Source organism: Thalassophryne amazonica, chromosome 13 (assembly GCF_902500255.1).
Source record: "Thalassophryne amazonica chromosome 13, fThaAma1.1, whole genome shotgun sequence".
Classification (NCBI taxonomy): Eukaryota; Metazoa; Chordata; class Actinopteri; order Batrachoidiformes; family Batrachoididae; genus Thalassophryne; species Thalassophryne amazonica.
Genome location: NC_047115.1, coordinates 14260403 through 14274801, shown reverse-complemented (window position 1 = coordinate 14274801; position 14399 = coordinate 14260403). Strand labels below are relative to the sequence as shown.

Sequence of the window (14399 nt, the reverse complement as noted above, 5' to 3'; positions counted from 1 at the left end):
TTGCACGTTTCCTGCCTACAAAAGCAAGCATTTGTTCCCATTGACAGGTCAGTTCCTATGTGTAATTGTTTGCATTCTGGTCTCTGAATACAGTGACCCAAACTCAAATATTTATAGAAATTAAATATTTCATATTTTAGTATTTAATTCAGTACAAGTGGCACACCTTTATGTTTGCCCATGGATGACAGTTTGTCTTTTTTTTACCGAAATACTGAGCTGTCACCTGCAGAAAACATCCACTGAGTTTAACAAAAGAGGTACAAGAACATAACAAGACAACAAAAGGTATGGGAAAGGTTTACAACTTATCTGAAGTTGCATCAAAAGGCGTTAGTCGGTTATGAACAGGAAGCCAAATGTCAGGTCACTGCAAAGTCCAGTCTGTATGTTGTTCACTTATGTACACAGAAATCAAGTGAAGTCTTTCATCTGCATTCTAAAGCAGCCAGTCCCTTCAAAAAGTTTAAATTACTCACCAGCTTGTAAGCTCATGTGACAAACAAAGCTATCAAAGTCCTTCCACAGACATTGCAGTTGGGATTATCTTTGATGGTCATGGAATGCTATCAGGAAATGTTTGTAATGGGTCTCCAGAGATATAATGCTGAGACTACAATGCCGACTTGGCACCCTTCCACTAGATGGCAAGTATTGTAATCAGTCATGGGTGTTTTTGGGTGTTTTTGAGCAAAGTAATTTCTGAGTGAGCTGTTTTTGGGTGTTTTTGAGCAAAGTAATTTCTGAGTGAGCAGATTTCCACCAAGCTTGGGAAGAACATTCCTTTGGTGAGTTTTCCATACAATTAACTTTGGAGCTGATTGGTCAGGTTCAGGGTCATCAGAAAGATTGTTTGTAAATCACATTTTTTTTCCATGATATCTATACAGCTACTAGGGCAAGAGTGACAGTAAAAATCATATTTTCCCAAAAACGTGCACAGCATGTTTGTGTAGAGGGCATTCATCGCCCATCTAATACCCTTTGCTAGAACTGTAATCAGTGTTTAACCTCCCGTCACATTCAAAACACAAGACTGTATAAATTATCAGGCTAATCCTTGTCTGGTACACAGGCTAGAACTGAACATTTGGCTGTTGAAGTCCAACTACCATCTTATGTTGAATAAATATTATTATATATTTCTTATCTTTTGTTTATTCTGAATTGTAAAACTGTCATAAACCTGAGTCGCTGACAATTTGCTGTTTCGCAGTGGTCCGTGATTCACACGAGAGGTTAGTTTCAGCAAAGTTCCGATTCAAAGCGCAATGTAAACACAGCTCGTGAAGTATGGACAACAAGACAACATCAGGGCACAGCAGAAGTTCATCACAGCTGCTACACCTCCTCTAGATAACCCTCTCAACTTGAGAGAATGTGTCATCATCATAATTGCCTGTGAACTCGCTGAATCGACGCTATCCACATCCTCACTTTTCATCCACTATATGGCGCCGGAACTCTGCTGGTGCATTCTGGGAAGCGCAGGGGGCCGCCGAGGGATTATGGAAAATGTTAAAGTACCAAATAGTGTTTTCTAACAGAGACATTTGCCATCAGTTCACAGCAACCCCTCCAAAGTGGTGCTCAGAAACCAGTATTTCTCGAGAATGTGTGAAGTTGGAACTCATTGTTTGTAATGCTGAGAAATGTTAGTTTCTCAAAATGCAAAAGATGGAGAGCCACACCCTACTTTTTCTGGGTCAGGCTCAAAACCTTTCAATCGTCCCTCATATCAGTCAAAATATCACAGAGAACAAATATTACAGGATGCATTTCAATGAAGCTGTCCCACACGCTGTATTTTCTTAAAGTACTGCACTAACTTTTAGTTTATGTGTTCTAAGATGTGCGCTGTGCAGCTGTATCACACGCATCTTGAAAAGATTGTTAAAAAATCGGAAGGATTGGCTTCAGCTGATTGTGGAGGACTTGGTTTGGGATCAAGAAACAAAAAGATGTGATCAGGACTTTCCTAAATCTGAATTGATATGAACACTGATGATGGTAGAATTTTAAATGTTTCACATGGATCATGGAGTGTATTTGCTTCTGTTTTCGTGCGTCACTGTAGCTCTTCTCTGCTGAATTATATCAGTCACTCCACTTGTGTTTTCAATGTCTTATTACACTGTACTTTGACCTTTTGTATGTGTGTTTGTGTGTCCCTTGTCCCTTGTTTTATATGCAAAAGTCCACATTTGGGTTTCCAGGCATCCCACGATTTGTTCATATCACAATGTGTCATTGTGCAGGTGTGTGTATATGGTGAATATCTGTGGACTTCTACATCAGTGCTGTTATTAACAGTGTTTTTAGTAGGAGCTGTGGCTTGTTGCAGTCTGACATGTTAATAAGATTTGCAGACAGCAGGATAAATTACTCTTCATCTTTTCTGTCTTTCATCACAGGCAACCAGACAAACTGGTGGTCGTTTGGACACGCAGGAGCCGGCGAAAATCCTCCAAGGTTTGTACTTAATGCATTACTTTCAGAAAAAAAAAATGCCTGTAGTGACAAAGAAAAATTTCTCTCACTTGAGAATGTCATCACAGTAAACGGAATTCTCTCTAGTCCACAGTACTCATCAGGGATCACCCGATTGTAGGTTTTTCTTTTTTTGTGTCATCGCTGCTTCATGCCAAATAAACCTTATTTTATACTTGTGTGTTGCAGTCCCATAGCTGGCAGCCTGGCATCAAGAACCCCTACAGAGGTGTGGTGGTGTGGCCGGTCCCAGAGAACATTGAGATCACAGTCACTCTGTTTAAGGTAGGCTGCTGCTGTTTAATTCTCTCCAGCACACGCATTACAATCGAGGCCTGCAGTCCAGTGGACAGTATGAACAATGAACAATAAAAATACACACAGCGATGCCCCTTCTTACCTTCTTGAGTGAGGAGATGTAACACTGCTTGATGCTTTAGATTTTCATAGAATATGTGAAGACCATGATGTCGCCATTCCACCATATAGCTTTTAGATTGTTAGTTCAGTAATATAAAGTATACAGTTTGCCAAATTTTCTCAGTGGTTAAGAAAATGTTAGGGGTGGAACAATTAACCGATAAAAATTGAAAATCAGTTTTAAAGTAATATATATAATTACATTGCTACATGGACCCTGAATTGATCTATATACAAATAATAAATGTTTTAGTTAAATGGTACGAATTTTGCCTCGTTGAATGGTACGTTCCATCTTTCACCGAATGAAATATTTGTCTATTGAAAGAATGAAAAAACATTAATTATTTGTGTTATATAACAGCTAATTTTTGTCATTTGATATTTTATTAATTTATAAACAACAGAAAAGGGACTTGCATTTTGATGTGCGTCACTGGTGCTTTGACATGAACAGTGGGAAGGTGATGGTCTATTGGTTAAGCCATTGGGCTTGAGACCAGAAGATCCTTGATTCAAATCCCAGCCTTACTGGAAAATTACTAAGGGCCTTTGGGCAAGGTCTTTAATCCCCTATTGCTCCCGGTGTGTGGTGAGCGCCTTGTATGGCAGTACCCTCACATTGGGGTGAATGTGAGACATTATTTGTAAAGGGCTTTGAGCGTCTGATGCAGATGGAAAGTGCGATATAAATGCAGTCCATTTGCCATTTAACAGTCCAACATGAACTTTAAATGGGAGTCCAAAATTGTTCTCAGTGAACTTTCAAAATGCAGTTCTTACAATGTAGTCCGTGACGCCATGCACTGACTTTGTGTACAGCGGAGGTCTCAAACTCATTCCAGAAAGGGCCACCAGGTGATTTCACTGATTAACATCACTTTGAGCAGATGGAATCAGTTAATCAGTTAAATCACCTGGTGGAGTGGGTGGTTGTAAAGAAAACCTGTACCCTCTTGGCCCTTTCTGAAATGAGTTTGAGACCACTGGTGTACAGACTGCCACCTGCTTTCCTCACTCCAGCAAAAAAAAAATCTGTGAAAGCTGGAACATACCATTCAACTCGGCTTTACCTCATTCAATCAATCAATCAGTTTTATTTATATAGCGCCAAATCACAACAAACAGTTGCCCCAAGGCGCTTTATATTGTAAGGCAAGGCCATACAATAATTACGTAAAAACCCCAACGGTCAAAACGACCCCCTGTGAGCAAGCACTTGGCGACAGTGGGAAGGAAAAACTCCCTTTTAACAGGAAGAAACCTCCAGCAGAACCAGGCTCAGGGAGGGGCAGTCTTCTGCTGGGACTGGTTGGGGCTGAGGGAGAGAACCAGGAATAAGACATGCTGTGGAGGGGAGCAGAGATCAATCACTAATGATTAAATGCAGAGTGGTGCATACAGAGCAAAAAGAGAAAGAAACACTCAGTGCATCATGGGAACCCCCCAGCAGTCTAAGTCTATAGCAGCATAACTAAGGGATGGTTCAGGGTCACCTGATCCAGCCCTAACTATAAGCTTTAGCAAAAAGGAAAGTTTTAAGCCTAATCTTAAAAGTAGAGAGGGTGTCTGTCTCCCTGATCCGAATTGGGAGCTGGTTCCACAGGAGAGGAGCCTGAAAGCTGAAGGCTCTGTCTCCCATTCTACTCTTACAAACCCTAGGAACTACAAGTAAGCCTGCAGTCTGAGAGCGAAGCGCTCTATTGGGGTGATATGGTACTATGAGGTCCCTAAGATAAGATGGGACCTGATTATTCAAAACCTTATAAGTAAGAAGAAGAATTTTAAATTCTATTCTAGAATTAACAGGAAGCCAATGAAGAGAGGCCAATATGGGTGAGATATGCTCTCTCCTTCTAGTCCCCGTTAGTACTCTAGCTGCAGCATTTTGAATTAACTGAAGGCTTTTCAGGGAACTTTTAGGACAACCTGATAATAATGAATTACAATAGTCCAGCCTAGAGGAAATAAATGCATGAATTAGTTTTTCAGCATCACTCTGAGACAAGACCTTTCTAATTTTAGAGATATTGCGTAAATGCAAAAAAGCAGTCCTACATATTTGTTTAATATGGGCTTTGAATGACATATCCTGATCAAAAATGACTCCAAGATTTCTCACAGTATTACTAGAGGTCAGGGTAATGCCATCCAGAGTAAGGATCTGGTTAGACACCATGTTTCTAAGATTTGTGGGGCCAAGTACAAGAACTTCAATTTTATCTGAGTTTAAAAGCAGGAAATTAGAGGTCATCCATGTCTTTATGTCTGTAAGACAATCCTGCAGTTTAGCTAATTGGTGTATGTCCTCTGGCTTCATGGATAGATAAAGCTGGGTATCATCTGCGTAACAATGAAAATTTAAGCAATGCCGTCTAATAATACTGCCTAAAGGAAGCATGTATAAAGTGAATAAAATTGGTCCTAGCACAGAACCTTGTGGAACTCCATAATTAACCTTAGTCTGTGAAGAAGATTCCCCATTTACATGAACAAATTGTAATCTATTAGATAAATATGATTCAAACCACCGCAGCGCAGTGCCTTTAATACCTATGGCATGCTCTAATCTCTGTAATAAAATTTTATGGTCAACAGTATCAAAAGCAGCACTGAGGTCTAACAGAACAAGCACAGAGATGAGTCCACTGTCTGAGGCCATAAGAAGATCATTTGTAACCTTCACTAATGCTGTTTCTGTACTATGATGAATTCTAAAACCTGACTGAAACTCTTCAAATAGACCATTCCTCTGCAGATGATCAGTTAGCTGTTTTACAACTACCCTTTCAAGAATTTTTGAGAGAAAAGGAAGGTTGGAGAATGGCCTATAATTAGCTAAGGTAGCTGGGTCAAGTGATGGCTTTTTAAGTAATGGTTTAATTACTGCCACCTTAAAAGCCTGTGGTACATAGCCAACTAATAAAGATAGATTGATCATATTTAAGATCGAAGCATTAAATAATGGTAGGGCTTCCTTGAGCAGCCTGGTAGGAATGGGGTCTAATAGACATGTTGATGGTTTGGATGAAGTAACTAATGAAAATAACTCAGACAGAACAATCTGAGAGAAAGAGTCTAACCAAATACCGGCATCACTGAAAGCAGCCAAAGATAATGATACGTCTTTGGGATGGTTATGAGTAATTTTTTCTCTAATAGTTAAAATTTTATTAGCAAAAAAAAGTCATGAAGTCATTACTAGTTAAAGTTAAAGGAATACTCGGCTCAATAGAGCTCTGACTCTTTGTCAGCCTGGCTACAGTGCTGAAAAGAAACCTGGGGTTGTTCTTATTTTCTTCAATTAGTGATGAGTAGTAAGATGTCCTAGCTTTACGGAGGGCTTTTTTATAGAGCAACAGACTCTTTTTCCAGGCTAAGTGAAGATCTTCCAAATTAGTGAGACGCCATTTCCTCTCCAACTTACAGGTTATCTGCTTTAAGCTGCGAGTTTGTGAGTTATACCACGGAGTCAGGCAGTTCTGATTTAAAGCTCTCTTTTTCAGAGGAGCTACAGCATCCAAAGTTGTCTTCAATGAGGATGTAAAACTATTGACGAGATATTCTATCTCACTTACAGAGTTTAGGTAGCTACTCTGCACTGTGTTGGTATATGGCATTAGAGAACATAAAGAAGGAATCATATCCTTAAACCTAGTTACAGCGCTTTCTGAAAGACTTCTAGTGTAATGAAACTTATTCCCCACTGCTGGGTAGTCCATCAGAGTAAATGTAAATGTTATTAAGAAATGATCAGACAGAAGGGAGTTTTCAGGGAATACTGTTAAGTCTTCAATTTCCATACCATAAGTCAGAACAAGATCTAAGATATGATTAAAGTGGTGGGTGGACTCATTTACATTTTGAGCAAAGCCAATTGAGTCTCATAATAGATTAAATGCACTGTTGAGGCTAGGCTGTCATTCTCAGCATCTGTGTGGATGTTAAAATTGCCCACTATAATTATCTTATCTGAGCTAAGCATTAAGTCAGACAAAAGGTCTGAAAATTCACAGAGAAACTCACAGTAACGACCAGGAGGACGATAGATAACAACAAATAAAACTGGTTTTTGGGACTTCCAATTTGGATGGACAAGACTAAGAGTCAAGCTTTCAAATGAATTAAAGCTCTGTCTGGGTTTTTGATTAATTAATAAGCTGGAATGGAAGATTGCTGCTCATCCTCCGCCTCGGCCCGTGCTGCGAGCATTCTGGCAGTTAGTGTGACTCGGGGGTGTTGACTCATTTAAACTAACATATTCATCCTGCTGTAACCAGGTTTCTGTAAGACAGAATAAATCAATATGTTGATCAATTATTATATCATTTACTAACAGGGACTTAGAAGAGAGAGACCTAATGTTTAATAGACCACATTTAACTGTTTTAGTCTGTGGTGCAGTTGAAGGTGCTATATTATTTTTTCTTTTTGAATTTTTATGCTTAAATAGATTTTTGCTGATTATTGGTGGTCTGGGAGCAGGCACCGTCTCTACGGGGATGGGGTAATGAGGGGATAGCAGGGGGAGAGAAGCTGCAGAGAGGTGTGTAAAGCTACAACTCTGCTTCCTGGTCCCAACCCTGGATAGTCACGGTTTGGAGGATTTAAGAAAATTGGCCAGATTTCTAGAAATGAGAGCTGCTCCATCCAAAGTGGGATGGATGCCGTCTCTCCTAACAAGACCAGGTTTTCCCCAGAAGCTTTGCCAATTATCTATGAAGCCCACCTCATTTTTTGGACACCACTCAGACAGCCAGCAATTCAAGGAGAACATGCGGCTAAACATGTCACTCCCGGTCCGATTGGGGAGGGGCGCAGAGAAAACTACAGAGTCCGACATTGTTTTGCAAAGTTACACACCGATTCAATGTTAATTTTAGTGACCTCCGATTGGCGTAACCGGGTGTCATTACTGCCGACGTGAATTACAATCTTACCAAATTTACACTTAGCCTTAGCCAGCAGTTTCAAATTTCCTTCAGTGTCGCCTGCTCTGGCCCCCGGAAGACAATTGACTATGGTTGCTGGTGTCGCTAACTTCACATTTCTCAAAACAGAGTCGCCAATAACCAGAGTTTGATCCTCAGCGGGTGTGTCGTCGAGTGGGGAAAAACGGTTAGAAATGAGAACGGGTTGGCGGTGTACACGGGGCTTCTGTTTAGGGCTATGCTTCCTCCTCACAGTCACCCAGTCGGCCTGCTTTCCCGGCTGCTCGGGATCTGCCAGAGGGAAACTAACGGCGGCTAAGCTACCTTGGTCCGCACCGACTACAGGGGCCTGGCTAGCTGTAGAATTTTCCACGGTGCGGAGCCGAGTCTCCAATTCGCCCAGCCTGGCCTCCAAAGCTACGAATAAGCTACACTTATTACAAGTACCATTACTGCTAAAGGAGGCCGAGGAATAACTAAACATTTCACACCCAGAGCAGAAAAGTGCGTGAGAGACTTGAGAAGCCGCCATGCTAAACCGGCTAAGAGCTAGTAGCTGCGCTAAGCTAGCGGATTCCTACAAACACACAAAGTGAATAATGTGTAAATAATTTAGAGGTGATTCAGCAGAGGGAGTGCTTTAGTTAAGGCACGTGAAGATTACACTGTGAAACAAATCGTTATCTAGGTAACTAGATCAATCTAACTGCGCAGATTAACAGCTAACAGATACAGCAAAACACCGCTGTGCTCCGGAACAGGAAGTGATACAATACCGCAGTGAGAGCCAACCACCAGTAGAGGCAAGCAAGAGTGATGACCTCATTGAATGGAACATTCCATCTTTCACCTCATGAAATATTCGTACCATTGAACTCATAAACATTCATTATTTGTATACTGTGTGACATATGCACGCCCCACGTGTTTATGTGAAATCTTGTCTTGATTTGAAAAACTAGAAATAAAATTGAACACTGTTTAAAATGGAAACATGACTGTGTGGCTGGAAAGTTCTCCACCCAGTGCAGTTCAAGTGAATGGCACACTCTGAGAGACGGTGTCTGTCTCTGCGGCTGCCTTACTTAAACATGCCAGGCCTCTGTGCTGACAGGTTAGCTCAGTGTCTCATTACCTGTGTCACCATCTTAAACCGATACCGTGCTTCATGCATTAGTAAATTGTTAATGTCCTAGTCTGGGTGCGCACAGTGGGAGCAGTTAAACTATTTTTTTTAATCTGTCTTTCAGAAGACAGGCTCCAGAACGTCAGTCCTTTGTGGTTTGTTCTGTGTCTACCTCGTAATATTAAAACGTGATGACACATCGAATAGATGTATGGTGCCATATGAACTTGTAGACTAGCCAATGGTTCAGTGGTGATGTACAGTAACGCGCCTGAACCAGAGGGAACACAGACATGACTTATTGTTTCCAACAGCGGGCTTTCCTAAACATGAGGAAAAAGGTTCGCATGCACTGCTGACATGCAGTGCTGACATGCACTGCTGCACTCTCTTCTCATGAACTACACACATTTTCTTATTTTAGGCCCACTCACTTACTGTCCCACAGGAAGCAATAAAGCTTCTTTTTTTCAGCACAGGGGAGGGGGAAGGCCACTGAGCTGGACATCAGACTTTTTTTTTCCTTCAATGTTTATGTATATTATTCACTACATCTACACTATCTTGACCAGACAAAAAAGAAATATAGTCACTGAGCTGACACCAAATTCTTGCTTGTTTCCTGGTGTGAAAACAAATTAGACTTTTGACCTTGACATTCACCTTGGACTTCATTATTAAAAAATTTAAACCATGAAGCACAGTGTCCGTGGCGCAGCTAAAGCAAGACTGTTTTCTTAGCGAGCACTGTTTTCTCTCCTTTGTGAGTAATTGGGCTGGGTTTAACTCTCTCTCATGTATTGTTGTCATAAACGGCATTGTCCATCCATCTTATGTATGCAACATAGAGGGTACTGGATTATCAGATCATCTCCAAAGTGTACTTTGTCATTTTCTATGTTTGACCTTGCTGTAACCTTTGTAAACTGGTTTGATGCCTCTGAAGTTCTGTTTTTTTGTATCTTACTTGAGGGTCAGTAATGAATCTCTTAGCATAGCCTGAATTTACAAGGTTTTTGGGAGTACCATGTTCGTTGTACATCTAGCAACCTGACAAATGTGAAGCTACAGTAAAATAGTCACTCCCTTTTTAATTCCATCTGTTCCAGAGAAAAAGATTGTGGGCACATGTACTTTATTTAGATGTTTACACTTTATTCATGGTCACTGGTTTACTTTGTTTATTGTATTTTATTGTGCGGTAGATGTGTAACGTATACGTGGCTTACCTTGATGTTCTCCAAGCAAGGACAGGAGTGTGTAACTTTAGTCAGGTTGTGTGAGTATAAAATACAAGGTGCAAGTCCTGTGAAATGACATGTCTGCTGTTGGCCCATCATTTTTAGATATATACTTAGTGCAAGTCTGAATCTGTAATAAAATTGCTATTAGTGCAGTAGGGATGTAGTTCACAGGTTATTATGTAAACCAGCTCTACTTTCTCCCTAAACTTGAACATTTAGATTCTACGCTTGTGGGTTTTATTGGAATATTATGTCAGACTGTAGGAAATTGATTTACAGGGCTTAGTCGTGACTGCATAAATGTCTTCAGTGCATGTTTCTTTGTTGCATTAGTCAAAATCTACTGATTGAGTTTTGATTAAATGTGTTCTCCTTTGCCCAGACAAAAAAAAAAGAATAATAATCCTAATCATTCCATTTCATAGTGAGTGTTGATAAAGGGGCAGAGCCAGAACAGAGTTTAAGAGCCAATTTTTTTTAAAGTTCAGGCAGGTTTACATTAGGGTGTGTTTCAAGCTGACTCGGATTTCAACGAAACTTGGCTCAGAGATGGAACCTACCAAGAAACGAACTTTCCAAATATTTCTCGACCGAAAACCAAACGGTGACCTTGCCAGGGGTCATCAAAGTTCAAGGCAAAAATATGCAAAAACTGATATTTCATTAAATTCCCATCTTTCAAGTGGTGTAACATTCAGCACCATCAAGTCCCCAAGCTAGTTTAACTATCAGACATAGGAAGGCAAACTCTTTCATCTTATCTGATTAAAAGGGGTATCAAACCAGTATAAGAGGAGTCCCCAAAATTCTGCAAACTGTTATATAAAGTAGAGATGTTAGTTTATCCACTCCTGCAAACTTCGTTAAAAAAGGCTGATGGCACAGGCCAGCAGGTGGTGCTAACGTCTTCAAAATTGGGCAAGTTGAGCAGTTTGGCGCCCTCTGGCGGCCAGAGCCATCAAGACCCCAATGTTGTTTCAGTTGCATTTGATAGAGTAGGGCCTATATTTGTTGATAACGTTGACATCTGTTTGGGGTCTTGATGGCGCAGAGGGTTATGGGCCTTTTAAATACAGGCAGTTTCTCAAAATGACCAGACTTTGAGTGCCCTTGTATTCAGCGCCATCGATCCCCCAAACTAATATGTATGTAAGATGAGAGAGTTTGCCTCTATAAGTCATTAGTTAAACTGGCTTGGGGACTTGATGGCGTTGAAAATGGGAATTTAATGAAATATCAGTTTTTGCGTATTTTTGCCTTGAACTTTGATGCCCCCTGGCAAGGTCACTGTTTGGTTTTCGGTCAAAAAATTTTGGGAAAGTTCGTTTCTTGGTAGGTTCCATCTCTGAGCCATATTTCAATGAAATCAGAGTTGGCTTGAATCACAGCCCGCTTGTTCCTTTAAAAAAAAAAAAAAAAAAAAAAAAAGTCTCTTAAAAATAAATATTTATCCAGAAACAATTTGGGAGTACTGCTTCTTTTGAAAACTGAAGGAAAGTTCAAACTTCACATGAAGTACCTGAAACTGTTGGGGCGAGGACATTTTTTAATATTTGTCAGATATGGCTTTTGGGCTTCATGAGTTCTAGTTTAATGTAAAAAGATGAACAGTTACAGTAATCTGACACACTGCAGGCTAGTGTTCTGAATCAAATGCTTATTTGTGCAGTATTATGGAAGCAGTTAATAATAGCTGATAAACTGGCAAACATACATCAGTGAAACGGAATGTTGAAGAAATGGAATTTGCCAGAAAAAGGGGAAAGTCTTGTGAACGTTGTAGAAGCATAATTTAATGTAATAAATTGCTTATTTTGAGACTAAAGTGAGCTGTATCACTTGCATTGTGAGGGAATGGTAACTATGACATGTTGACCATGTGGCACAAAGATGCGTCATTGTTGAGGACCAGAGACAGTGCGAGATCCAGACTGTACCGGCGGGGTGCATCCGCTGTTTGTCGACTCCAATGGAGGAGCATTATTGTGCTGAAGAATTGTCATTTCCATGTTGAACCCATTTAAAGCGTGTGCACAGCTTGTCCACATATTGGTTGGAGTGGACAGTATTACTGTTTTCCAAAAATTCTGTGAGGACACTGTCATTTCAACTGAATGTGATGCTTTGTATCTGTGGCTGCTATGCAGCGCCCCCTACAGGCCTGGTCATGCACGCTCATCATGGCTGGATTTACACCTTTTTAAACTCCTTGCCCATCTACTAAATGTACCGACATCCACACAGGCCTCGCCATAGACAACAGTCATTCATCGATGAATATCCACAAGTACACAACCTTCCACCATGAGGAATTCAGTAACAGGACGGTTTAAATGCATTTCCTTGTGCGTTGCCATTTATTACTGACTGCTGAGCACATGGGTTGCATTGAAAGTGATCTGCGCATGCCTGAAATCACACACAAAAAACGTTCGGTATAGAGGTATGTCTTGCTTGCTATTGAAATAATCAGATTGGAGTCAGAAATTTTCAGATGACCTTCATAGATGGTTGCTTTCAAGACTGGGTATGGACCAGTTGTCTGCCTGGGTGGTTGCCATCCATGTTGCTGGGCGGCTCCATGTTGGAGTGGATATGGCAGCATGTAGCACCAGCACATGCTTCCACACATGACCACAAGCAAAGGTTGGGGGTTATAATGGAATCATCCTATTTTTCCGTCTGTCTTTTCATGATTGTCGTAAGCACAACTCATCCTAACATCAAACAGCAGTTTGTTAATTTAGGTATTTCATGATAAAAGCTTTACTATTACCGATATGCAATATGTGCAAGCAACTATTGCTTGGAGGGGCGGTGCCTGGTGGATGCCTGGTAGATGGATAATCATTCTGTGAGCTTTTCTCACATCTTTAGTGATCCTTAAAATATATATAGAAAAAGCATTCAATAATGTTCTACCATATTTAGGAAACAATAGTTTGAAAATGGGCCAAGATTTGTTCCATATTTCACATCCACAGTCTGATTATAAGACACACCAGAAAGTCAAGCACAATAACGTTGTAATTGAGTGCCATTTCCAGTCAGTCACCACATATTATACAATATTCTAGAGATGTGAAAGGGTTTAATTCCATCATTAATGAAAAATCACTTTGGTACTAACCAGGTCAGTGATCAGAGGAATGAGACTGAATGTCAGCACAGTTAAAGAACTGTCAGTCAGTTTTGTTGTTGTAGAAATTTGATGGACAAATTGATAATCTTTGGTAAATTGACTATTTTTATATAATCTATTTTTTTTTAGGTTGGAAGCTCCTTCGTGACTATTTCTAAAGTGGCAATTTGAAGTTGTTCTGATATGGTTTAGGTAATCTGTTTATCTAATCATATGTTTCATATTGGCTCAACAGGATCCCCATGCAGAGGAGTTTGAAGACAAAGAGTGGACATTTGTCATTGAAAATGTGAGTACTTGGTAACTTGTTCATCTTTGCTTTTTTCTCCTCTTTATTGCATTTGCAGTTTATTTCACTGGTTGTATGAATTGGTGTCTTCTTTTTGAGCATAAAGTTGAAGAAAGGGCACTTTGATGTTAGATAGATAGATAGATATATACTTTTAATGTCCCCATGGGGAAATTTGTCTTGGACTTCTCAAAAATCATGACCCATACAAAGATACAGAACAAGACATAAACAGTTCATAACAATAAATAAATAAATACATAAATAGAGAATAAAAATAAATAAAAAAACATACAAGTACTAAAAAATGTTGAGTGCTTTGCTCAGAAGCATCTGGGCCGTGTTTCCTCTCAGTTCCACTGCAAGTGTGTCTTGACATTATCTTCGCTCAGTCCTTCTCAAATAGTGCTGTTAGTGTTTTATATATTGTGCTCCCGAGAAAGTGTTCTGATCAATTTGATTTTATTATTATTTATTGATTTTATTTAATTCTGTTTTTCAGTATCAAATAGCAGTCAGTCAAAAAATGTTTATAGTTTAAGGATTAATTTTTTTAATATCAAGCAAAATGATGCCAATTTTTTTTTCTATTACAGACTAAACAGCAATGTTAATAAAGTTATGCTTTGCTGTAAGTTATCTAAAATTCTTTCTTTTTTGTTTTCTTTAATGTTAATAAGGATACAATGTTATGTAGTGGTGTACTTATAACAATTTTGTGGACAAATGATACTATTTATAGTCACGGTGGAGAGTG

The 14399-nt window shown here is 39.7% G+C and overlaps 1 protein-coding gene across 1 annotated transcript in view; it reads left to right on the top strand.

The window, feature by feature from the left end:
* ehbp1 (EH domain binding protein 1) overlaps positions 1 to 14399 on the top strand; it is a 331101-nt gene that overhangs the window by 79417 nt on the left and 237285 nt on the right. Inside the window, 3 exon segments of the mRNA XM_034184954.1 lie at positions 2415 to 2472; positions 2680 to 2775; positions 13589 to 13642. Of these exon segments, the coding sequence (XP_034040845.1) occupies positions 2415 to 2472; positions 2680 to 2775; positions 13589 to 13642 (208 nt within the window).